Genomic DNA, 22,934 nt, shown 5'->3' on the forward strand with positions numbered 1-22,934 from the left:
TCATGAGGCGAGTGGCTTATAAAGGCCCAATAGTTCGAGGAGATAGACGGTAGTCAGGAGGCGGAAGTTCATGAGGCGAGAGGCCTATAAAGACCCAATAGTTCGAGGAGAGAGGCGGGAGGCGGGAGTTCATGAGGCGAGTGTCGTATAAATGCCCAATAGTTCGAGGAGAGCGACGGTAGTCAGGAGGCGGAAGTTCATGAGGCGAGAGGCCTATAAAGACCCAATAGTTCGAGGAGAGAGGCGGGAGGCGGGACTTCATGAGGCGAGAGGCCTATAAAGACCCAATAGTTCGAGGAGAGAGGCGGGAGGCGGGAGTTCATGAAGCGAGAGGTCTACAAAGGCCCAATAGTTCGAGGAGAGAGGTGGGAGGCGGGAGTTCATGAGGCGAGAGGCCTACAAAGGCCCAATAGTTCGAGTAGAGAGGTGGGAGGCGGGAGTTCATGAGGCGAGTGTCGTATAAAGGCCCAATAGTTCGAGGAGAGCGACGGTAGGCGGGAGGCGGAAGTTCCTGAGGCGAGAGGCCTATAAAGACGCAATAGTTCGAGGAGAGAGGCGGTAATCGGGAGGTGGGAGTTAGGGAGGCGAGAGGCCTATAAAGGCCCAATAGTTCGAGGAGAGAGGCGGTAATCGGGAGGTGGGAGTTAGGGAGGCGAGAGGCCTATAAAGGCCCAATAGTTCGAGGAGAACGGCGGTAATCGGGAGGTGGGAGTTAGGGAGGCGAGAGGCCTATAAAGGCCCAATAGTTTGAGGAGAGAGGCGGTAGTCTGGAGGTGGGAGTTAGGGAGGCGAGAGGCCTATAAAGGCCCAATAGTTCGAGGAGAGAGGCGGTAGTCTGGAGGTGGGAGTTAGGGAGGCGAGAGGCCTATAAAGGCCCATTAGTTCGAGGAGAACGGCGGTTGTCTGGAGGTGGGAGTTAGGGAGGCGAGAGGCCTATAAAGGCCCAATAGTTCGAGGAGAACGGCGGTAGTCTGGAGGTGGGAGTTAGGGAGGCGAGAGGCCTATAAAGGCCCAATAGTTCGTGGAGTGCGGCGGTAGTCTGGAGGTGGGAGTTAGGGAGGCGAGAGGCCTATAAAGGCCCAATAGTTCGAGGAGAACGGCGGTAGTCTGGAGGTGGGAGTTAGGGAGGCGAGAGGCCTATAAAGGCCCAATAGTTCGAGGAGAACGGCGGTAGTCTGGAGGTGGGAGTTAGGGAGGCGAGAGGCCTATAAAGGCCCAATAGTTCGAGGAGAGCGGCGGTAGTCTGGAGGTGGGAGTTAGGGAGGCGAGAGGCCTATAAAGGCCCAATAGTTCGAGGAGAGCGGCGGTAGTCTGGAGGTGGGAGTTAGGGAGGCGAGAGGCCTATAAAGACCCAATAGTTCGAGGAGAGCGGCGGTAGTCTGGAGGTGGGAGTTAGGGAGGCGAGAGGCCTATAAAGGCCCAATAGTTCGAGGAGAGAGACGGTAGTCTGGAGGTGGGAGTTAGGGAGGCGAGAGGCCTATAAAGGCCCAATAGTTCGAGGAGAGCGGCGGTAGTCTGGAGGTGGGAGTTAGGGAGGCGAGAGGCCTATAAAGGCCCAATAGTTCGAGGAGAGCGGCGGTAGTCTGGAGGTGGGAGTTAGGGAGGCGAGAGGCCTATAAAGGCCCAATAGTTCGAGGAGAACGGCGGTAATCGGGAGGTGGGAGTTAGGGAGGCGAGAGGCCTATAAAGGCCCAATAGTTCGAGGAGAGCGGCGGTAATCGGGAGGTGGGAGTTAGGGAGGCGAGAGGCCTATAAAGACGCAATAGTTCGAGGAGAGAGGCGGTAATCGGGAGGTGGGAGTTAGGGAGGCGAGAGGCCTATAAAGGCCCAATAGTTCGAGGAGAACGGCGGTAGTCGGGAGGTGGGAGTTAGGGAGGCGAGAGGCCTATAAAGGCCCAATAGTTCGAGGAGAGCGGCGGTAATCGGGAGGTGGGAGTTAGGGAGGCGAGAGGCCTATAAAGGCCCAATAGTTCGAGGAGAGCGGCGGTAGTCTGGAGGTGGGAGTTAGGGAGGCGAGAGGCCTATAAAGGCCCAATAGTTCGAGGAGAGCGGCGGTAGTCTGGAGGTGGGAGTTAGGGAGGCGAGAGGCCTATAAAGGCCCAATAGTTCGAGGAGAACGGCGGTAGTCTGGAGGTGGGAGTTAGGGAGGCGAGAGGCCTATAAAGGCCCAATAGTTCGAGGAGAGCGGCGGTAGTCTGGAGGTGGGAGTTAGGGAGGCGAGAGGCCTATAAAGGCCCAATAGTTCGAGGAGAGCGGCGGTAGTCTGGAGGTGGGAGTTAGGGAGGCGAGAGGCCTATGAAGGCCCAATAGTTCGAGGAGAGCGGCGGTAGTCTGGAGGTGGGAGTTAGGGAGGCGAGAGGCCTATAAAGGCCCATTAGTTCGAGGAGAGAGGCGGTAGTCTGGAGGTGGGAGTTAGGGAGGCGAGAGGCCTATAAAGGCCCAATAGTTCGAGGAGAGAGACGGTAGTCTGGAGGTGGGAGTTAGGGAGGCGAGAGGCCTATAAAGGCCCAATAGTTCGAGGAGAGAGGTGGGAGGCGGGATTTCATGAGGCGAGTGTCGTATAAAGGCCCAATAGTTCGAGGAGAGCGACGGTAGTCGGGAGGCGGAAGTTCATGAGTCGAGAGGCCTATAAAGACGCAATAGTTCGAGGAGAGAGGCGGTAATCGGGAGGTGGGAGTTAGGGAGGCGAGAGGCCTATAAAGGCCCAATAGTTCGAGGAGAGAGGCGGTAATCGGGAGGTGGGAGTTAGGGAGGCGAGAGGCCTATAAAGGCCCATTAGTTCGAGGAGAGCGGCGGTAGTCTGGAGGTGGGAGTTAGGGAGGCGAGAGGCCTATAAAGGCCCAATAGTTCGAGGAGAGAGGCGGTAGTCTGGAGGTGGGAGTTAGGGAGGCGAGAGGCCTATAAAGGCCCATTAGTTCGAGGAGAGAGGCGGTAGTCTGGAGGTGGGAGTTAGGGAGGCGAGAGGCCTATAAAGGCCCAATAGTTCGAGGAGAGCGGTGGTAGTCTGGAGGTGGGAGTTAGGGAGGCGAGAGGCCGAGAAAGGCCCATTAGTTCGAGGAGAGAGGCAGTAGTCTGGAGGTGGGAGTTAGGGAGGCGAGAGGCCTATAAAGGCCCAATAGTTCGAGGAGAGCGGCGGTAGTCTGGAGGTGGGAGTTAGGGAGGCGAGAGGCCTATAAAGGCCCAATAGTTCGAGGAGAGCGACGGTAATCGGGAGGTGAGAGTTAGGGAGGCGAGAGGCCTATAAAGGCCCAATAGTTCGAGGAGAGCGGCGGTAGTCTGGAGGTGGGAGTTAGGGAGGCGAGAGGCCTATAAAGGCCTAATAGTTCGAGGAGAGCGGCGGTAATCGGGAGGTGGGAGTTAGGGAGGCGAGAGGCCTATAAAGGCCCAATAGTTCGAGGAGAGAGTCGGTAATCGGGAGGTGGGAGTTAGGGAGGCGAGAGGCCTATAAAGGCCCAATAGTTCGAGGAGAACGGCGGTAGTCTGGAGGTGGGAGTTAGGGAGGCGAGAGGCCTATAAAGGCCAATAGTTCGAGGAGAGCGGCGGTAGTCTGGAGGTGGGAGTTAGGGAGGCGAGAGGCCTATAAAGGCCCAATAGTTCGAGGAGAACGGCGGTAGTCTGGAGGTGGGAGTTAGGGAGGCGAGAGGCCTATAAAGGCCCAATAGTTCGAGGAGAGCGGCGGTAGTCTGGAGGTGGGAGTTAGGGAGGCGAGAGGCCTATAAAGGCCCAATAGTTCGAGGAGAAAGGCGGTAGTCTGGAGGTGGGAGTTAGGGAGGCGAGAGGCCTATAAAGGCCCAATAGTTCGAGGAGAAAGGCGGTAATCGGGAGGTGGGAGTTAGGGAGGCGAGAGGCCTATAAAGGCCCAATAGTTCGAGGAGAACGGCGGTAATCGGGAGGTGGGAGTTAGGGAGGCGAGAGGCCTTTAAAGGCCCAATAGTTCGAGGAGAGCGGCGGTAGTCGGGAGGTGGGAGTTAGGGAGGCGAGAGGCCTATAAAGGCCCAATAGTTCGAGGAGAGCGGCGGTAGTCTGGAGGTGGGAGTTAGGGAGGCGAGAGGCCTATAAAGGCCCAATAGTTCGAGGAGAACGGCGGTAGTCTGGAGGTGGGAGTTAGGGAGGCGAGAGGCCTATAAAGGCCCAATAGTTCGAGGAGAACGGCGGTAGTCTGGAGGTGGGAGTTAGGGAGGCGAGAGGCCTATAAAGGCCCAATAGTTCGAGGAGAGAAACGGTAGTCTGGAGGTGGGAGTTAGGGAGGTGAGAGGCCTATAAAGGCCCAATAGTTCGAGGAGAACGGCGGTAATCGGGAGGTGGGAGTTAGGGAGGCGAGAGGCCTATAAAGGCCCAATAGTTCGAGGAGAGCGACGGTAATCGGGAGGTGGGAGTTAGGGAGGCGAGAGGCCTATAAAGGCCCAATAGTTCGAGGAGAGCGACGGTAATCGGGAGGTGGGAGTTAGGGAGGCGAGAGGCCTATAAAGGCCCAATAGTTCGAGGAGAGCGACGGTAATCGGGAGGTGGGAGTTAGGGAGGCGAGAGGCCTATAAAGGCCCAATAGTTCGAGGAGAGTGACGGTAGTCTGGAGGTGGGAGTTAGGGAGGCGAGAGGCCTATAAAGGCCCAATAGTTCGAGGAGAACGGCGGTAGTCGGGAGGTGGGAGTTAGGGAGGCGAGAGGCCTATAAAGGCCCAATAGTTCGAGGAGAGCGGCGGTAGTCTGGAGGTGGGAGTTCGGGAGGCGAGAGGCCTATAAAGGCCCAATAGTTCGAGGAGAGAGGCGGTAGTCTGGAGGTGGGAGTTCGGGAGGCGAGAGGCCTATAAAGGCCCAATAGTTCGAGGAGAGCGACGGCAGTCTGGAGGTGGGAGTTAGGGAGGCGAGAGGCCTATAAAGGCCCAATAGTTCGAGGAGAGCGACGGTAGTCTGGAGGTGGGAGTTAGGGAGGCGAGAGGCCTATAAAGGCCTAATAGTTCGAGGAGAACGGCGGTAGTCTGGAGGTGGGAGTTAGGGAGGCGAGAGGCCTATAAAGGCCCAATAGTTCGAGGAGAGAGGCGGTAGTCTGGAGGTGGGAGTTAGGGAGGCGAGAGGCCTATAAAGGCCCAATAGTTCGAGGAGAGAGGCGGTAGTCTGGAGTTGGGAGTTAGGGAGGCGAGAGGCCTATAAAGGCCCAATAGTTCAAGGAGAGCGACGGTAGTCTGGAGGTGGGAGTTAGGGAGGCGAGAGGCCTATAAAGGCCCAATAGTTCGAGGAGAGCGACGGTAGTCTGGAGGTGGGAGTTAGGGAGGCGAGAGGCCTATAAAGGCCCAATAGTTCGAGGAGAGCGGCGGTAGTCTGGAGGTGGGAGTTAGGGAGGCGAGAGGCCTATAAAGGCCCAATAGTTCGAGGAGAGAGGCGGTAGTCTGGAGGTGGGAGTTAGGGAGGCGAGAGGCCTATAAAGGCCCAATAGTTCGAGGAGAGAGGTGGGAGGTGGGAGTTAGGGAGGCGAGAGGCCTATAAAGGCCCAATAGTTCGAGGAGAGAGGCGGTAGTCTGGAGGTGGGAGTTAGGGAGGCGAGAGGCCTATAAAGGCCCAATAGTTCGAGGAGAGAGGCGGGAGGTGGGAGTTAGGGAGGCGAGAGGCCTATAAAGGCCCAATAGTTCGAGGAGAGCGACGGTAGTCTGGAGGTGGGAGTTAGGGAGGCGAGAGGCCTATAAAGGCCCAATAGTTCGAGGAGAGAGGTGGGAGGTGGGAGTTAGGGAGGCGAGAGGCCTATAAAGGCCCAATAGTTCGAGGAGAGCGGTGGTAGTCTGGAGGTGGGAGTTAGGGAGGCGAGAGGCCTATAAAGGCCCAGCTGCAGCTGGGAGCGAAGGCAAAAAAGTAGAAAGAAATCGAAAGGTGACGTCACAGCCAAGGGGGTAAGTGATTGGCTGGTGATTGGTGAGTAGCTTTTCTTTTTTCTTTGCTTTATCAGTAAGTAACCTTTAGCATTGTTGTGACCAAATTAAGTTTATCTAGGGATTAAGTCATGGCAGGAGAGCTCGGACACGTGTTATGCTCCTCCTGTACTATGTGGGAAGTCAGGGACTCTTCCGGTGCTCCTGACGACTACGTGTGTGGGAAGTGTATCCGCCTGCAGCTCCTGACAGACCGCATTGCGGCACTGGAGCTGTGGGTGGATTCACTCTGGAGCATGCACGATGCTGAGAATGACGTGAATAGCATGTTTAGCGAGTTGGTCTTACCGCAGGTAAAGGATCCACAGCCAGATAGGGAATGCAACACCAACAGGAAGAGCAGTTCAAGGAAGGTAGTGCAGGGGTCCCCTGCGGTCATCCCCTTGCAAAACAGATACACCGCTTTGAGTACTGTTGAGGGGGATGACTCATCAGGGGAGGGCAGCAGCAGCCAAGTTCATGGCACCGTGGCTGGCTCTGCTGCACAGGAGGGCAGGAAAAAGAGTGGGAGAGCGATAGTGACAGGAGATTCAATTGTAAGGGGAATAGATAGGCGTTTCTGCGGCCGCAACCGAGACTCCAGGATGGTATGTTGCCTCCCTGGTGCAAGGGTCAAGGCTGTCTCGGAGCGGGTGCAGGGCATTCTGAAAAGGGAGGGTGAACAGTCAGTTGTCGTGGTGCATAGAGGTAAAAAACAGGATGAGGTCCTACAAGACAAATTTAGGGAGCTAGGAACTACATTAAAAAGTAGGACCTCAAAAGTAGTAATCTCGGGATTGCTACCAGTGCCACGTGCTAGTCAGAGTAGGAATCGCAGGATAGCTCAGATGAATATGTGGCTTGAGGAGTGGTGCAAAAGGGAGGGATTCAAATTCCTGGGACATAGGAACCAGTTCTGGGACCAGTACAAACCGGACGGTCTGCACCTGGGCAGGACCGGAACCAATGTCCTGTGGGGAGTGTTTGCTAGTGCTGTTGGGGAGGGGTTAAACTAATATGGCAGGGGGATGGGAACCTATGCAGGGAGACAGAGGGAAGTAGAATGGGGACAGAAGCAAAAGATAGAAAGGAGAATAGTAAAAGTGGAGGGCAGAGAAACCCAAGGCAAAAAACAAAAACGGCCATATTACACCAAAATTCTAAAAGAGCAAAGTGTGTTAAAAAGACAAGCCTGAAGACTCTGTGCCTCAATGCGAGGAGTATTCAGAATAAGGTGGATGAATTAACTGTGTAGATAGCAGTTAACGGATATGATGTAATTGGTATCACGGAGACATGGCTCCAGGGTGACCAAGGCTGGGAACTCAACATCCAGAGGTATTCAACATTTAGGAAGGATAGACAGAGAGGAAAAGGAGGTGGGGTGGCGTTGCTGGTTAAAGAGGAAATTAATGCAATAGTAAGGAGGGACATTAGCTTGGATGATGTGGAATCGGTATGGGTAGAGCTACTGAACACCAAAGGGCTGAAAACATTAGTGGGAGTTGTGTACAGATCACCAAACAGTAGTAGTGAGGTTGGGGACACATCAAACAAGAAATTAGGGATGTGTGTAATAAAGGTATAGCAGTTATCATGGGTGACTTTAATCTACATATTGATTGGGCTAACCAAACTGGTAGTAATGCGGTGCAGGAGGATTTCCTGGAGTGTATTCGGGATGGTTTTCTAGACCAATATGTCGAGGAACCAATAGAGAGCTGGCCATCCTAGACTGGGTGATGTGCATGGAGAAGGGATTAATTAACAATCTTGTTGTGCGAGGCCCCTTGGGGAAGAGTGACCATAATATGGTAGAATTCTTTATTAAGATGGAGAGTGACACAGTTAATTCAGGGACTACGGTCCTGAACTTAAGGAAAGGTAACTTCGACGGTATGAGACGTGAATTGGCTAGAATAGACTGGCAAAGGATATTCAAAGGGTTGACAGTGGATAGGCAATGGCAAACATTTAAAGATCACATGGATGAACTTCAGCAATTGTACATCCCTGTCTGGATTAAAAATAAAACGGGGAAGGTGGCTCAACCGTGGCTAACAAGGGAAATTAGGGATAGTGTTAAAACCAAGGAAGAGGCATATAAATTGGCCAGAAAAAGCAACAAACCTGAGGACTGGGAGAAATTTAGAATTCAACAGAGGAGGGCTAAGGGTTTAATTAAGAGGGGGGAAATAAAGTATGAGAGGAAGCTTGCTGGGAACATAAAAACTGACTGCAAAAGTTTCTATAAATATGTGAAGAGAAAAAGATGAGTGAAGACAAACGTAGGTCCCTTGCAGTCAGACTAAGGTGAATTTATAATGGAGAACAAAGAAATGGCAGACCAATTGAACAAATACTTTGGTTCTGTCTTCACGAAGGAAGACTCAAATAACCTTCCGGATGTACTACGGGACAGTGGGTCTAGTGAGAAGGAGGAACTGAAGGATATCCTTATTAGGTGGGAAATTGTGTTAGGGAAATTGATGGGATTGAAGGCCAATAAATCCCCGGGGCTTAATAATCTGCATCCCAGAGTACTTAAGGAAGTGGCCCTAGAAATAGTGGATGCATTGGTGATCATTTTCCAACAGTCTATCGACTCGGGATCAGTTCCTATGGACTGGAGGGTAGCTAATGTAACACCACTTTTTAAAAAAGGAGGGAGAGAGAAAACGGGTAATTATAGACCGGTTAGCCTGACATCAGTAGTGAGGAAAATGTTGGAATCAATCATTAAGGATGAAATAGCAGCACATTTGGAAAGCAGTGACAGGATCGGCCCAAGTCAGCATGGGTTTATGAAAGGGAAATCATGCTCGACGAATCTTCTGGAATTTTTTGAGGATGTAACTAGTAGAGTGGACAAGGGAGAACCAGTGGATGTGGTGTATTTGGACTTTCAAAAGGCTTTTGACAAGATCCCACACAAGAGATTGGTGTGCAAAATCAAAGCGCATGGTATTGGGGGTAATGTACTGACGTGGAGAGAGAACTGGTTGGCAGACAGGAAGCAGAGAGTCGGGATAAACGGGTCCTTTTCAGAATGGCAGGCAGTGACTAGTGGAGTGCCGCAGGGCTCAGTGCTGGGACCCCAGCTATTTACATAAGAACATAAGAATTAGGAACAGGAGTAGGCCATCTAGCCCCTCAAGCCTGCTCCGCCATTCAACAAGATCATGGCTGATCTGGCCGTGGACTCAGCTCCACTTACCCGCCCGCTCCCCGTAACCCTTAATTCCCTTATTGGTTAAACATCTATCTATCTGTGACGTGAATACATTCAATGAGCTAGCCTCAACTGCTTCCCTGGGCAGAGAATTCCACAGATTCACAACCCTCTGGGAGAAGAAATTCCTTCTCAACTTGGTTTTAAATTGGCTCCCCCGTATTTTGAGGCTGTGCCCCCTAGTTCTAGTCTCCCCGACCAGTGGAAACAACCTCTCTGCCTCTATCTTGTCTATCCCTTTCATTATTTTAAATGTTTCTATAAGATCACCCCTCATCCTTCTGAAACGTACATCAATGATTTAAATGAAGGAATAGAGTTAATATCTCCAAGTTTGCAGATGACACTAAATTGAGTGGCGGTGTGAGCTGTGAGGAGGACACTAAAAGGCTGCAGGGTGATTTGGACAGGTGAGGCCATTCGGCCAGGGCTAGGGGCTGCATGCTTCAGGTCCCTCCCACACAGTTACGGGCGCCTGGAGCTACTGCGCATGCGCGCCCACTGTAGTGCGCCTGTGCAGAAGTCCCGGCACTGTTTTCAGCGCAGGGACCTGGCTCCGCCCTCCACAGCTCGTGCTGCGCCGCGCCCAGCTCCAGAGGACCTGCAGGGAGCGGGAGAATCTGCAGGTATTTTTTTGGCGCACTTTCGGGCGCGAAAAACGGGCCCATGAACACCAGCCTTCACACCGAGACGATCAACCAGGGCAAGAAGGGCCCCAGATCGACTCACATTGTAAATAGTTACACTATTGGCTTGGTGGGGGAGTGTTGTTATATATGTGGACTTGTATTTACTCTGTACAGCCACCAGAGGGCTCATCCCCTGGACTCCCAAGGGATCCCATAAACCCTTGGGAGCACAGGTATTTAAGGAGGCTTCACAGATTGGAGAGGCACTCTGAAGACCTGCAATTAAAGACTAAGGTCATACATTACTTTGATCTCACAGTATTCAGTCTGACTCTTTCTCCATACACAACGCTTTCCTCAGAGGTCAACTCCCTCATCTCCGGAATCGATCTAGTGAACCTTTTTTGAACTGGCTCCAAAGGAAGTATATCCTTCCTCAAATTTGGAGAGCAAAACTGCACGCAGTATTCCAGGTGTGGCCTCACCAATACCCTGTATAACTGTAGCAAGTCTTCCCTGCTTTTATACTCCATCCCCTTTGCAATAAAATCCAACATTCCACTGGCCTTCCTGATCACTTGCTGTACCTGCACACTAACCTTTTGTGTTTCATGCACAAGGACCCCCAGGTCCCGCTGTACTGCGGCACTTTGCGATTTGTATTGGCGGAATTTAGAAAAAGGTTAGTCTCGATAGGATGTGAATGTCGCGATAATAACCAGCTCCATTGATACTTGATCAAATACGGTAAATATAGATTGTAATCAGTGCTGGGGCCCCAACTATTTACAATCTATATTAACCACTTAGATGAAGGGACCGAGTGTAACGTAGCCAAGTTTGCTGACGATACAAAGATGGGAGGAAAAGCAATGTGTGAGGAGGACACAAAAAACCTGCAAAAGGACATAGGCAGGCTAAGTGAGTGGGCAAATATTTGGCAGATGGAGTATAATGTTGGAAAGCGTGAGGTCATGCACTTTGGCAGAAGAAAATCAAAGAGCAAGTTATTATTTACATAGAAACATAGAAAAGAGGTGCAGAAGTAGGCCATTCGGCCCTTCGAGCCTGCACCACCATTCAATATGATCATGGCTGATCATGCAACTTCAGTATCCCTTTCCTGCTTTCTCTCCATACCTCTTAATCCCTTTAGCCGTAAGGGCCACATCGAACTCCCTCTTGAATATATTTAATGAACTGGCCTCAACAACTCTCTGTGGCAGAGAATTCCACAGGTTCACCACTCTCTGGGTGAAGAAGTTTCTCCTTATCTCGGTCCTAAATAGCTTACCCCTTATCCTGAGACTGTGACCCCTGGTTCTGGACTTGCCCAACATTGGGAACATTCTTCCTGCATCTAACCTGTCCAATCCCATCAGAATTTTATATCTTTAAATGGGATCCCCTCTCATTCTTCTAAATTCCACCGAATATAAGCCTAGTCGATCCAGTCTCTCCTCATATGTCAGCCCTGCCATCCAGGGAATCAGTCTGGTGAACCTTCGCTGCACTCCCTCAATAGCAACAATGTCCTTCCTCAGATTAGGAGACAATATTCAAGGTGTGGCCTCACCAAGGCCCTGGACAACTGCAGTAAGACCTCCCTGCTCCTATAGTCAAATCCTCTCGCTATGAAGGCCAACATGCCATTTGCCTTCTTCACCGCCTGCTGTACCTGCATGCCAACTTTCAATGACTGATGAACCATGACATCCAGGTCTCGTTGCACCTCCCCTTTTCCTAATCTGTCGCCATTCAGATAATATTCTGCCTTCCTGTTTTTGTCACCAAAGTGGATAACCTCACATTTATCCACATTATACTGCATCTGCCATGCATTTGCCCACTCACCTAACCTGTCCATTCACCCTGCAGCCTCTTAGTGTCCTCCTCACAGCTCACACTGCCATCCAGCTTAGTGTCATCTGCAAACTTGGAGATATTACATTCAATTCCTTCATCTAAATCATTAATCCCTGAGGACTGGGAGAAATTTAGAATTCAGCAGATGTGGACAAAGGATTTAATTAGGAGGGAGAAAATAGAGTACGAGAAGAAGCTTGCCAGGAACATAAAAACTGACTGCAAAAGCTTCTATAGATATGTGAAGAGAAAAAGATCAGTGAAGACAAATGTAGGTCCCTTGCATTCAGAAATTCAGGTGAATTTATAATGGGGAACAACGAAATGGCAGACCAAATGAACAAATACTTTGGTTCTGTCTTCACGAAGGAAAACACAAATAACCTTCCAGAAATACTAGGGGGCCGAGGGTGTAGTGAGAAGGAGGAACTGAAGAATATCCTTATTAGGCGGGAAGTTGTTTTCGGGAAATTGATGGGATTGAAGGCCAATAAATCCCCGGGGCTTGATTGTCTGCATCCCAGAGTACTTAAGGAAGTGGCCCTAGAAATAGTGGATGCATTGGTGATCATTTTACAACAGTCTATTAACTCTGGATCAGTTCCTATGGACTGGAGGGTAGCTAATGTAACACCACTGTTTAAAAAGGAGGGAGAGAGAAAGCTGGTAATTATAGACCGGTTAGCCTGACATCAGTAGTGGAGAAAATGTTGGAATCAATTATTAACGATGAAATAGCAGCGCATTTGGAAAGCAGTGACAGGATCGGTCCAAGTCAGCATGGAATTATGAAAGGGAAATCATGCTTGACAAATCTTCTGGAATTTTTTGAGGATGTAACTAGTAGAGTGGACAAGGGAGAACCAGTGGATGTGGTGTATTTGGACTTTCAAAAGGCTTTTGACAAGGTCCCACACAAGAGATTGGTGTGCAAAATCAAAGCACATGGTATTGGGGGTAATGTACTGACGTGGATAGAGAACTGGTTGGCAGACAGGAAGCAGAGAGCCGGGATAAACGGGTCCTTTTCAGAATGGCAGGCAGTGACTAGTGGAGTGCCGCAGGGCTCAGTGCTGGGACCCCAGCTCTTTACAAAACACATCAATGATTTGGATGAAGGAATTGAGTGTAATATCTCCAAGTTTGCAGATGACACTAAACTGGATAGCGGGGTGAGCTGTGAGGGGGACGCTAAGAGGCTGCAGGGTGATTTAGACACGTTAGGTGAGTGGGCAAATACATGGCAGATGCAGTATAATGTGGATAAATGTGAGGTTATCCACTTTGGGGGCAAAAACATGAAGGCAGAATATTATCTGAATGGCGACAGATTTGGAAAAGGGGAGGTGCAACGAGACCTGGGTGTCATGGTACATCAGTCATTGAAAGTTGGCATGCAGGTACAGCAGGCGGTGAAGAAGGCAAATGGTATGTTGGCCTTCATAGCTCGGGTATTTGAGTACAGGAGCAGGGAGGTCTTACTGTGGTTATTCAGGGCCTTGGTGAGGCCTCACCTGGAATATTGTGTTCAGTTTTGGTCTCCTAATCTGAGGAAGGACGTTCTTGCTATTGAGGGAGTGCAGCGAAGGTTCACCAGACTGATTCCCGGGATGGCAGGACTGACATATGGGGAGAGACTGGATCAACTGGGCCTTTATTCACTGGAGTTTAGAAGGATGAGAGGGGATCTCATAGAAATGTATAAGATTCTGACGGGATTGAACAGGTTAGATGCGGGTAGATTGTTCCCAATGTTGGGGATGTCCAGAACCAGGGGACACAATCTTAGGATAAGGGGTAAGCCATTTAGGACCGAGATGAGGAGAAACTTCTTCACTCAGAGAGTTGTTAACCTGTGGAATTCCCTGTCACAGAGAGTTGTTGAGGCCAGTTCATTGGATATATTCAAGAGGCAGTTAGATATGGCCCTTACGGCTAAAGGGATCAAGGGGTATGGAGAGAAAGCAGGAAAGGGGTACTGAGGGAATGATCAGCCACGATCTTATTGAATGATGGTGCAGGCTCGAAGGGCCGAATGGCCTACTCCTGCACCTATTTTCTATGTTGCTATGTAAATAGCTGGGGTCCCAGCACTGAACCTTGCGGTACCCCACTATTCACTGCCCGCCATTCTGAAAAGGACCCATTTATCCCGACTCTCTGCTTCCTGTCTGCCAACCAGTTCTCTATCCATGTCAATACCTTACCCCCAATACCACGTGCTTTAATTTTTCACACTAATCTCTTGTGGGGGACCTTGTTAACAGCCTTTTGAAAGTCCAAATACACCACATCCACTGGTTCTCCCTTGTCCATTCTACTAGTTACATCCTCAAAAAATTCCAGAAGATTTGTCAAGCATGATTTCCCTTTCATAATTCCATGCTGACTTGGACCGATCCTGTCACTGCTTTCCAAATGCGCTGCTATTTCATCTTTAATAATTGATTCCAACATTTTCCCCACCAGCGAGGTCAGGCTAACCGGTCTATAATTACCCGCTTTCTCTCTCCCTCCCTGGTTAAACAGTGGGGTTATATTAGCTACCCTCCAGTCCATAGGAACTGATCCAGAGTCTATCGAATGTTGGAAAATGATCACCAATGCATCCACTATTTCTAGGGCCACTTCCTTAAGTACTCTGGGATGCAAACAATCAGGCCCCGGGGATTTATCGGCCTTCAATCCCATCAATTTCCCGGACACAATTTCCTGACTGAAAAGGATTTCCTTCAGTTCCTCCTTCTCGCTGGACCCTCAGTCCCCTCGTATTTCCGGAAGGTTATTTGTGTCTTCCTTCGTGAAGACAGAACCAAAGTATTTGTTCAACTGGTCTGTCATTTCTTTGTTCCCCATTATAAATTCACCTGAATCTGACTGCAAGGGACCTACGGTTGTCTTCACTGATCTTTTTCTCTTCACATATCTATAGAAGCTTTTGCAGTCAGTTTTTGTGTTCCCAGCAAGCTTCCTGTCATACTCTATTTTCCCTCTTAATTAAACCCTTAGTCCTCCTCTGCTCAATTCTAAATCTCTCCCAGTCCTCAGGTTTGCTGCTACAGTTGAAGGAGTGAAGGCAGGAGGCAGGTAGGGGGTGGGGTTTCTGAGGAATTGGGAGGTGGGTGGGGGAGATAGACGGGGGGATGTAAAACGTCACTACTCACATTGTGGCCGTAGGCAGGCTCCTGGCGAAATCGCAGGCGAGGCTCATATTTGCGATCTTGAGATGGCCGCTCGTGCTCAGCGCCACGTTTGACGGCTGGAAGGGGGAATCAGGAGAAGATTAGCAGTCAGTCAACGAATGGGCGGCCAACAAACGGCCTTCCATCGAAGGGGAGCGATCATTGGCTGACATACCTCCCCTCTGCACCCCCGTCCTCCCTCCTCCAACAGAGAGACAGACAGGGAGCCTTTCAACGCCCATCTTTGTATCATCAGCAAACGTGGCGACGTTACACTCGGTCCCTTCTTCCAAGTCGCTAATATAGATTATAAATAGTTGGGGCCCCAGCACTGATCCCTGCGGCAGCCCACTCGTTACTGTTTGCCAACCAGAGCATGAACCATTTATCCCGACTCTCTGTTCTCTGTTAGTTAGCCAATCCTCTATCCATGCTAATATATTACCCCCAGCCCCGTGACCTTTTATCTTGTGCTTTTATGGTCAATCTCCCCTCAACCATCTCTGCTCTCAGGAGAATAACCCCATTTTGTCCAGTCTTGCCACAGTCCATCTCTCGGCAAGGACTATCTCCAACAAGCGAGAGTCTAACCACTGCCCCTTGACATTTAACGGCATTCCCATCACCGAATCCCCCACCACCAACATCCTGGGGGTCTCCACTGACCAGAAACTTAACTGGACCAGCCACATAAACACTGAGGCCACAAGAGCGGGTCAGAGGCTGGGTGTTCTGTGGTGAGTGTCTCACCTCCTGACTCCCCAAAGCCCTTTCCACCATCTACAAGTCAGGAGTGTGAGGGAACACTCCCCACTTGCCTGGATGAGTTGCAGATCCAACAACACTCGAGAAGCTCGACACCATCCAGGACAAAGCAGGCCGCTCGATGGGCCACGCTACCCACCCCCTTCAACACGCACTCCCTCCACCACCGGCGCCCCCTGGCTGCAGTGTGTACCATCCACAAGATGCACCGCGGCAACTCGCCAAGGCTTCTTCGGCAGCACCTCCCAAACCCGCGACCTCTACCCCCTAGAAGGACAAGGGCAGCAGGTCCATGGGAACACCATCACCTCCACGTTCCCCTCCCAGTCACACACCATCCCGACTTGGGAATATATCGGCCGTTCCTTCATCGTGGCTGGGTCACAATCCTGGAACTCCCTCCCGAACAGCACTGTGGGAGCACCTTCACCACACGGACTGCAGCGGTTCAAGAAGGCGGCTCACCACCACCTTCTCCCGGGGCAATTAGGGACGGGCAATAAATGCCGGCCTGGCCAGCGACGCCCACAATCCCATGAATCCAGTTCTTCCCCTCACTCTCTGCAGCCTTTAATATCCCACCCAGTCTAATCCCACTCTCCCCCTCACTCCCCTACCCTTTAATAGCCCACCCAGTCTAATCCCATTCTCCTACTCACTCCCCTACCCTTTAATAGCCCACCCAGTCGAATCCCACTCTCCCCCTCACTCCCCACACCCTTTAATAGCCCACCCAGTCTAATCCCATTCTCCCGCTCACTCCCCTACCCTTCAATATCCCACCCAGTCTAATCCCATTCTCCCGCTCACTCCCCTACCCTTTAATAGCCCACCCAGTCTAATCCCATTCTCCTGCTCACTCCCCTACCCTTTAATAGCCCACCCAGTCGAATCCCACTCTCCCCCTCACTCCCCACACCCTTTAATAGCCCACCCAGTCTAATCCCATTCTCCCGCTCACTCCCCATACCCTTCAATTTTCCACCCAGTCTAATCCCATTCTCCCCCTCACTCCCCATACCCTTTAATAGCCCACCCAGTCTAATCCCATTCTCCTGCTCACTCCCCATACCATTTAATATCCCACCCAGTCGAATCCCATTCTCCCGCTCACGCCCCATACCCTTCAATATCCCACCCAGTCTAATCCCATTCTCCCGCTCACTCCCCATACCCTTCAATATCCCACCCAGTCTAATCCCATTCTCCCGCTCACTCCCCTACCCTTTAATAGCCCACCCAGTCGAATCCCACTCTCCCCCTCATTCCCCATACCCTTTAATATCCAATCCAGTCTAATCCCACTCTCCCCCTCACTCCCAGCACCCTTTAATAGCCCATCCAGTCTAATCCCAGTCTCCCCAGTCACTCCCCTCTTTAATATCCCACCCAGTCTAATCCCACTCTTAAACTAAGTGGGATATTGCAGAGTGTCGGGAGAGTGGGGAAGAGTGGGGGAGAGTGGGATTAGACTGGGTGGGAATATTAAAGGGGTCGGGGAGTGAGGGGGAGAGTGGGATTAGACTGGGTGGGATATTAAAGAGGGGAGAGTGGGATTAGACTGGGTGGGATATTAAAGGGGGGAGAGTGGGATTAGACTGGGTGGGATATTAAAGGAGGGAGAGTGGGATTAGACTGGGTGGGATATTAAAGGGGGGAGAGTGGGATTAGACTGGGTGGGATATTAAAGGGGAAGAGTGGGATTAGACTGGGTGGGATATTAAAGGAGGGAGAGTGGGATTAGACTGGGTGGGATATTAAAGGAGGGAGAGTGGGATTAGACTGGGTGGGATATTAAAGGGGGGAGAGTGGGATTAGACTGGGTGGGATAGAAGGTGCCTCAGAAGAAACGAGTGATGCACTTACGAGTCTCCTACCTTTAAGTCCCTGTGGACCACAGAATGTTTGTGCAAATACTCCAAACCCAGGATCATCTCAGCAGCGTAGAACCGAGCTTCCATTTCCTGTAACTCTCCGTCATGCATCAGAGTCTGGAGATTCCCTCCTGGGTAGGGAGAAACACAGGCCAGTATTTCACTCAGTTCCTCTCCCTCAGGGAGATATCTGTACACTGACTGGTGTCTCTCAGTCCTCCCTCTCTCAGGGAGATATCGGTACACTGACTGGTGTCTCTCAGTCCCTCTCCCTCAGGGAGATATCTGTACACTGACTGGTGTCTCTCAGTCCCCTCTCCCTCAGGGAGATATCTGTACACTGACTGGTGTCTCTCAGTCCCTCTCTCTCAGGGAGATATCTGTACACTGACTGGTGTCTCTCAGTCCCTCTCCCTCAGGGAGATATCTGTACACTGACTGGTGTCTCTCAGTCCCCTCTCCCTCAGGGAGATATCTGTACACTGACTGGTGTCTCTCAGTCCCTCTCCCTCAGGGAGATATCTGTACACTGACTGGTGTCTCTCAGTCCCCTCTCCCTCAGGGAGATATCTGTACACTGACTGGTGTCTCTCAGTCCCTCTCTCTCAGGGAGATATCTGTACACTGACTGGTGTCAGTATACTGAGTGTAACGTAGCCAAATTTGCTGACGATACAAAGATGGGAGGAAAAGCAATGTGTGAGGAGGACACAAAAATCTGCAAAGGGTCAGAGACAGGCTCAGTGAGTGGGCAAAAATTTGGCAGATGGATTATAATGTTGGAAAGTGTGAGGTCATGCACTTTGGCAGAAAAAACTCAAAGAGCAAGTTATTAATTAAATGGAGAAAGAATGCAAAGTGCCGCAGTACAGCGGGACCTGGGGGTACTTGTACATGAAACACAAAAGGTTAGTATGCAGGTACAGCAAGTGATCAGGAAGGCCAATGGTATCTTGGCCTTTATTGCAAAGGGGATGGAGTATAAAAGCTGGGAAGTCTTGCTCCAGTTATACAGGGTATTGGTGAGGCCACACCTGGAGTACTGCGTGCAGTTTTGGTTTCCATATTTACGAAAGGATATACTTGCTTTGGAGTCAGTTCAGAGAAGGTTCACTCGGTTGATTCCGGAGATGAGCGGGTTGACTTATGAGGAAAGGTTGAGGAGGCTGGGCCTCTACTCATTGGAATTCAGAAGAATGAGAGGTGATCTTATGGAAACGTATAAGATTATGAGGAGGCTCGACAAGGTGGATGCAGAGAGGATGTTCCCACTGATGGGGGAGACTAGAACTAGGGGGCATGGTCTTAGAATAAGGGGCCACCCATTTAAAACTGAGATGAGGAGGAATTTCTTCTCTCAGAGGGTTGTAAATCTGTGGAATTCTCTGCCCCAGAGAGCTGTGGAAGCTGGGACATTGAATAAGTTTAAGACAGATCAGTTTCTTAACCGATAAGGGGTTATGGGGAGCGGGCAGGGAAGTGGAGCTGAGTCCATGATCGGATCAGCCATGATGGTATTAAATGGCGGAGCGGCTCGAGGGGCCGAATGGCCAACTCCTGCTCCTATTTCTTATGATCTTCTGTAGAAGGTGGGCAGTCAGTATGTGACCGGTCACTCACCATCGGTGTAGTCCAGGATCAAGCATAGTTTGTCCGGCGTCTGAAAGGCGTAAGTGAGACGAGTGATGAATGCACAGTCCTGTCACAGAGAGAGAGAGAGAGAGCGGGTAAGGCTGAGGATACGGTGAGCCAGTGCGGCCTAAATCTACGTTCAGACCCTCCGCGGCGTACGGACACAGCACCGGCCTTTGCTGCTGCTCCTGGCAACCGGGCTGGTGAGGGTCTTACCATCTCCACAGGGATCGGCACTCCGTGGTTACCGGGATCGCTCAACACTGGTTGGCAGACAGGAAGCAGAGAGTCGAGATAAACGGGTCCATTTCAGAATGGCAGGCAGTGACTAGTGGGGTACCGCAGGGCTCAGTGCTGGGACCCCAGCTATTTACAATATACATCAATGATTTAGATGAGGTAATTGAGTGTAATATCTCCAAGTTTGCAGATGACACTAAGCTGGGTGGCGGTGTGAGCTGTGAGGAGGATGCTAAGAGGCTGCAGGGTGACTTGGACAGGTTAGGTGAGTGGGCAAATACATGGCAGATGCAGTATAATGTGGATAAATGTGAGGTTATCCACTTTGGGGGCAAAAACAGGAAGGCAGAATATTATCTGAATGGCGGCAGATTAGGAAAAGGGGAGGTGCAACGAGACCTGGGTGTCATGGTTCATCAGTCATTGAAAGTTGGCATGCAGGTACAGCAGGTGGTGAATGAGGCAAATGGTATGTTGGCCTTCATAGCGAGGGGATTTGAGTATAGGAGCAGGGAGGTCTTACTGCAGTTGTACAGGGCCTTGGTGAGGCCTCACCTGGAATATTGTGTTCAGTTTTGGTCTCCTAATCTTAGGAAGGACATTCTTACTATTGAGGGAGTGCAGCGAAGGTTCACCAGACTGATTCCCGGGATGGCAGGACTGAGATATGAGGAGAGACTGGATCAACTGGGCCTGTATTCACTGGAGTTTAGAAGGATGAGAGGGGATCTCATAGAAACATATAAAATTCTGATGGGATTGGACAGGTTAGATGCGGGAAGAATGTTCCCGATGTTGGGGAAGTCCAGAACCAGGGGTCACAGTCTAAGGATAAGGGGTAAGCCATTTAGGACTGAGATGAGGAGAAACTTCTTCACTCAGAGAGTTGTGAACCTGTGGAATTCTCTACCGCAGAGAGTTGTTGATGGCAGTTCATTGGATATATTCAAAAGGGAATTAGATATGGCCCTTACGGCTAAAAGGATCAAGGGGTATGGAGAGAAAGCAGGAAAGAGGTACTGAGGGAATCATCAGCCATGATCACATCGAATGGTGGTGCAGGCTCGAAGGGCCGAATGGCCTACTCCTGCACCTATTTTCTATGTTTCTATGTTGCAACACGGAACTCTCCCCGCACTTTGAGTGAGTATGAGACTGTGTGTCTGTGTGTGAGAGTGTGAGAGTGCATGTGAGTGCGAGAGTGTGTGTGTGAGAATGTGTGAGAGTGTGTGTGTGAGAAAGTGTGTGTGTGAGAATGTGTGAGAGTGTGTGTGTGAGAATGTGTGTGAGAGAGCGATAGAGAGAGCGTGAGAGTATGTGAGAGTGTGTGAGTGTGTGCCTGTGTGTGAGTGTTTGTGGGTGTGTGTGTGTGTGTGTGTGTGTGTGTGAATGAATGTGAGTGTGAGTGAGTGAGTGAGAGTGTGAGTGAGTGAGTGAGAGTGTGTGTGAGAGTGTGTGTGAGTGTGTGTGAGTGTTTGTGTGAGTATGTGTATGAGAGAGTGTTTGAGAGAGAGTGTGTGTGAGAGAGAGTGTGTGTGAGAGAGAGTGTGAGAGAGAGTGTGAGAGAGAGTGTGTGAGTGAGAATGTGTGAGAGTGTGTGTGTGAGAGAGAGTGTGAGAGAGAGTGTGAGAGAGAGTGTGTGTGAGAGTGTGAGAGAGAGTGTGTGAGAGAGAGTGCGTGAGAGAGAGTGTGTGTGAGAGAGAGTGTGTGAGAGAGAGTGCGTGTGAGCGAGAGTGCGTGTGAGAGAGTGCGTGTGAGAGAGTGCGTGTGAGAGAGTGTGTGAGAGTGTGTGAGAGAGAGTGTGTGTGAGAGAGAGTGTGTGACAGAGTGTGAGAGAGAGTGTGTGAGAGAGTGTGTGAGAGAGTGTGTGTGAGTGTGTGTGTGAGAGTGCGTGTGAGAGAGTGTGTGAGAGAGAGTGTGTGAGAGTGCGTGTGAGAGAGTGTGTGAGAGAGAGAGTGTGAGAGAGTGTGTGAGAGAGTGTGTGTGAGTGTGTGTGTGAGCGTGTGTGTGAGTGTGTGTGTGTGTGAGTGTTTGAGAGAGTGTGTGAGAGAGTGTGTGTGTGAGAGAGAGAGAGTGTGTGTGAGAGAGTGTGTGAGAGAGAGAGTGTGAGAGAGTGTGTGAGAGAGTGTGTGTGAGTGTGTGTGTGAGCGTGTGTGTGAGTGTGTGTGTGTGTGAGTGTTTGAGAGAGTGTGTGAGAGAGTGTGTGTGTGAGAGAGAGAGAGTGTGTGTGAGTTGTGTGTGAATGTGTGTGTGAGTGTTTGTGTGAGTGTTTGTGTGAGTGTGTGTGTGAGTGTGTGTATGAGAGAGAATGTGAGAGAGAGAGTGTGTGTGAGAGAGAGTGTGTGTGAGAGAGAGTGTGTGAGAGAGAGAGTGTGTGAGAGAGAGTGCGCGAGAGAGAGTGCGTGTGAGAGAGAGTGCGTGTGCGAGAGTGCGTGTAAGAGAGAGTGCGGGTGAGAGAGTGCGTGTGAGAGAGAGTGCGTGTGCGAGAGTGTGTGTGAGAGAGTGCGTGTGAGAGAGAGCGCGTGTGAGAGAGAGTGCATGTGAGAGAGAGAGTGTGAGAGAGAAAGTGTGTGTGAGAGAGAGTGTGTGAGAGAGAGTGCGTGTGAGAGAGTGCGTGTGAGAGAGTGCGTGTGAGAGAGTGTGTTGTGAGAGAGTATGTGGGAGAGAGTGTGTGAGAGAGTGTGTGTGAGAGAGAATGTGCGAGAGAGAGTGTGTGAGAGAGTGCGTGTGAGAGAGTGTGTGGGAGAGAGTGTGTGAGAGAGTGTGTGTGAAAGAGAGTGTGTGAGAGAGAGTGAGTGTGTGTGTGAGTGTGTGTGTGAGTGTGTGTGTGAGAGAGAGTGTGTTGTGAGAGAGTGTGTGGGAGAGAGTGCGTGTGAGAGAGAGTGTGTGTGAGAGAGAGTGTGTGTGTGTGAGTGTGTGTGTGAGTGTGTGTGTGAGTGTGTGTGTGAGAGAGAGTGTGTTGTGAGAGAGTGTGTGGGAGAGAGTGCGTGTGAGAGAGAGTGTGTGTGAGAGAGTGTGTGTGTGAGAGAGAGTGTGTTGTGAGAGAGTGTGTGTGAGAGAAAGTGTATGAGAGAGAGTGTGTTGTGAGAGAGTGTGTGTGAGAGAGAGTGTGTGTGAGTGTGTGTGTGTGTGTTAGTGTGTGTGTGAGTGTTTGAGAGAGTGTGTGAGTGAGTGAGTGTGTGTGTGTGTGAGTTGTGTGTGAGTGTATGTATGAGTGTTTGTGTGAGTGTTTGTGTGAGTGTGTGTATGAGAGAGTGGTTTGAGAGAGTGTTTGAGAGAGAGTGTGTGTGAGAGAGAGTGTGTGTGTGAGAATGTGTGTGTGAGAATGTGTGTGAGAGAGCGAGTGAGAGAGCGTGAGAGTATGTGAGAATGTGTGAGTGTGTGCCTGTGTGTGTGAGTGTTTGTGGGAGTGTGTGTGTGTGAGTGTTTGAGAGAGTGAGTGAGAGAGTGTGTGTGTGAGAGAGAGAGATTGTGTGTGAGTTGTGTGTGAGCATGTGTGTGAGTGTTTGTGTGAGTATGTGTATGAGAGAGTGTGTGAGAGAGAGCGTGTGAGAGAGAGCTTGTGAGAGAGTGTGTGTGAGAGAGTGTGTGAGAGAGAGCGTCTGAGAGAGAGTGTGT

General features: G+C 50.7%; 1 protein-coding gene across 2 annotated transcripts in view; it reads right to left on the bottom strand.

The window, feature by feature from the left end:
* The window catches only part of LOC139257421 (G protein-coupled receptor kinase 3-like), a 70,817-nt gene that overhangs the window by 13,620 nt on the left and 34,263 nt on the right, over positions 1 to 22,934 (bottom strand). For both annotated transcript variants that reach the window (XM_070874467.1, XM_070874466.1), the window contains exons 8-10: positions 19,065 to 19,143; positions 17,448 to 17,575; positions 14,788 to 14,882 (exon numbers count right to left, since the gene is read on the bottom strand). In XM_070874467.1, coding sequence (XP_070730568.1) covers positions 14,788 to 14,882; positions 17,448 to 17,575; positions 19,065 to 19,143 — 302 coding nt within the window. The remainder of the gene's footprint in view (positions 1 to 14,787; positions 14,883 to 17,447; positions 17,576 to 19,064; positions 19,144 to 22,934) is intronic.

Source organism: Pristiophorus japonicus, unplaced genomic scaffold (genome assembly GCF_044704955.1).
Source record: "Pristiophorus japonicus isolate sPriJap1 unplaced genomic scaffold, sPriJap1.hap1 HAP1_SCAFFOLD_837, whole genome shotgun sequence".
Taxonomy (NCBI): Eukaryota; Metazoa; Chordata; class Chondrichthyes; family Pristiophoridae; genus Pristiophorus; species Pristiophorus japonicus.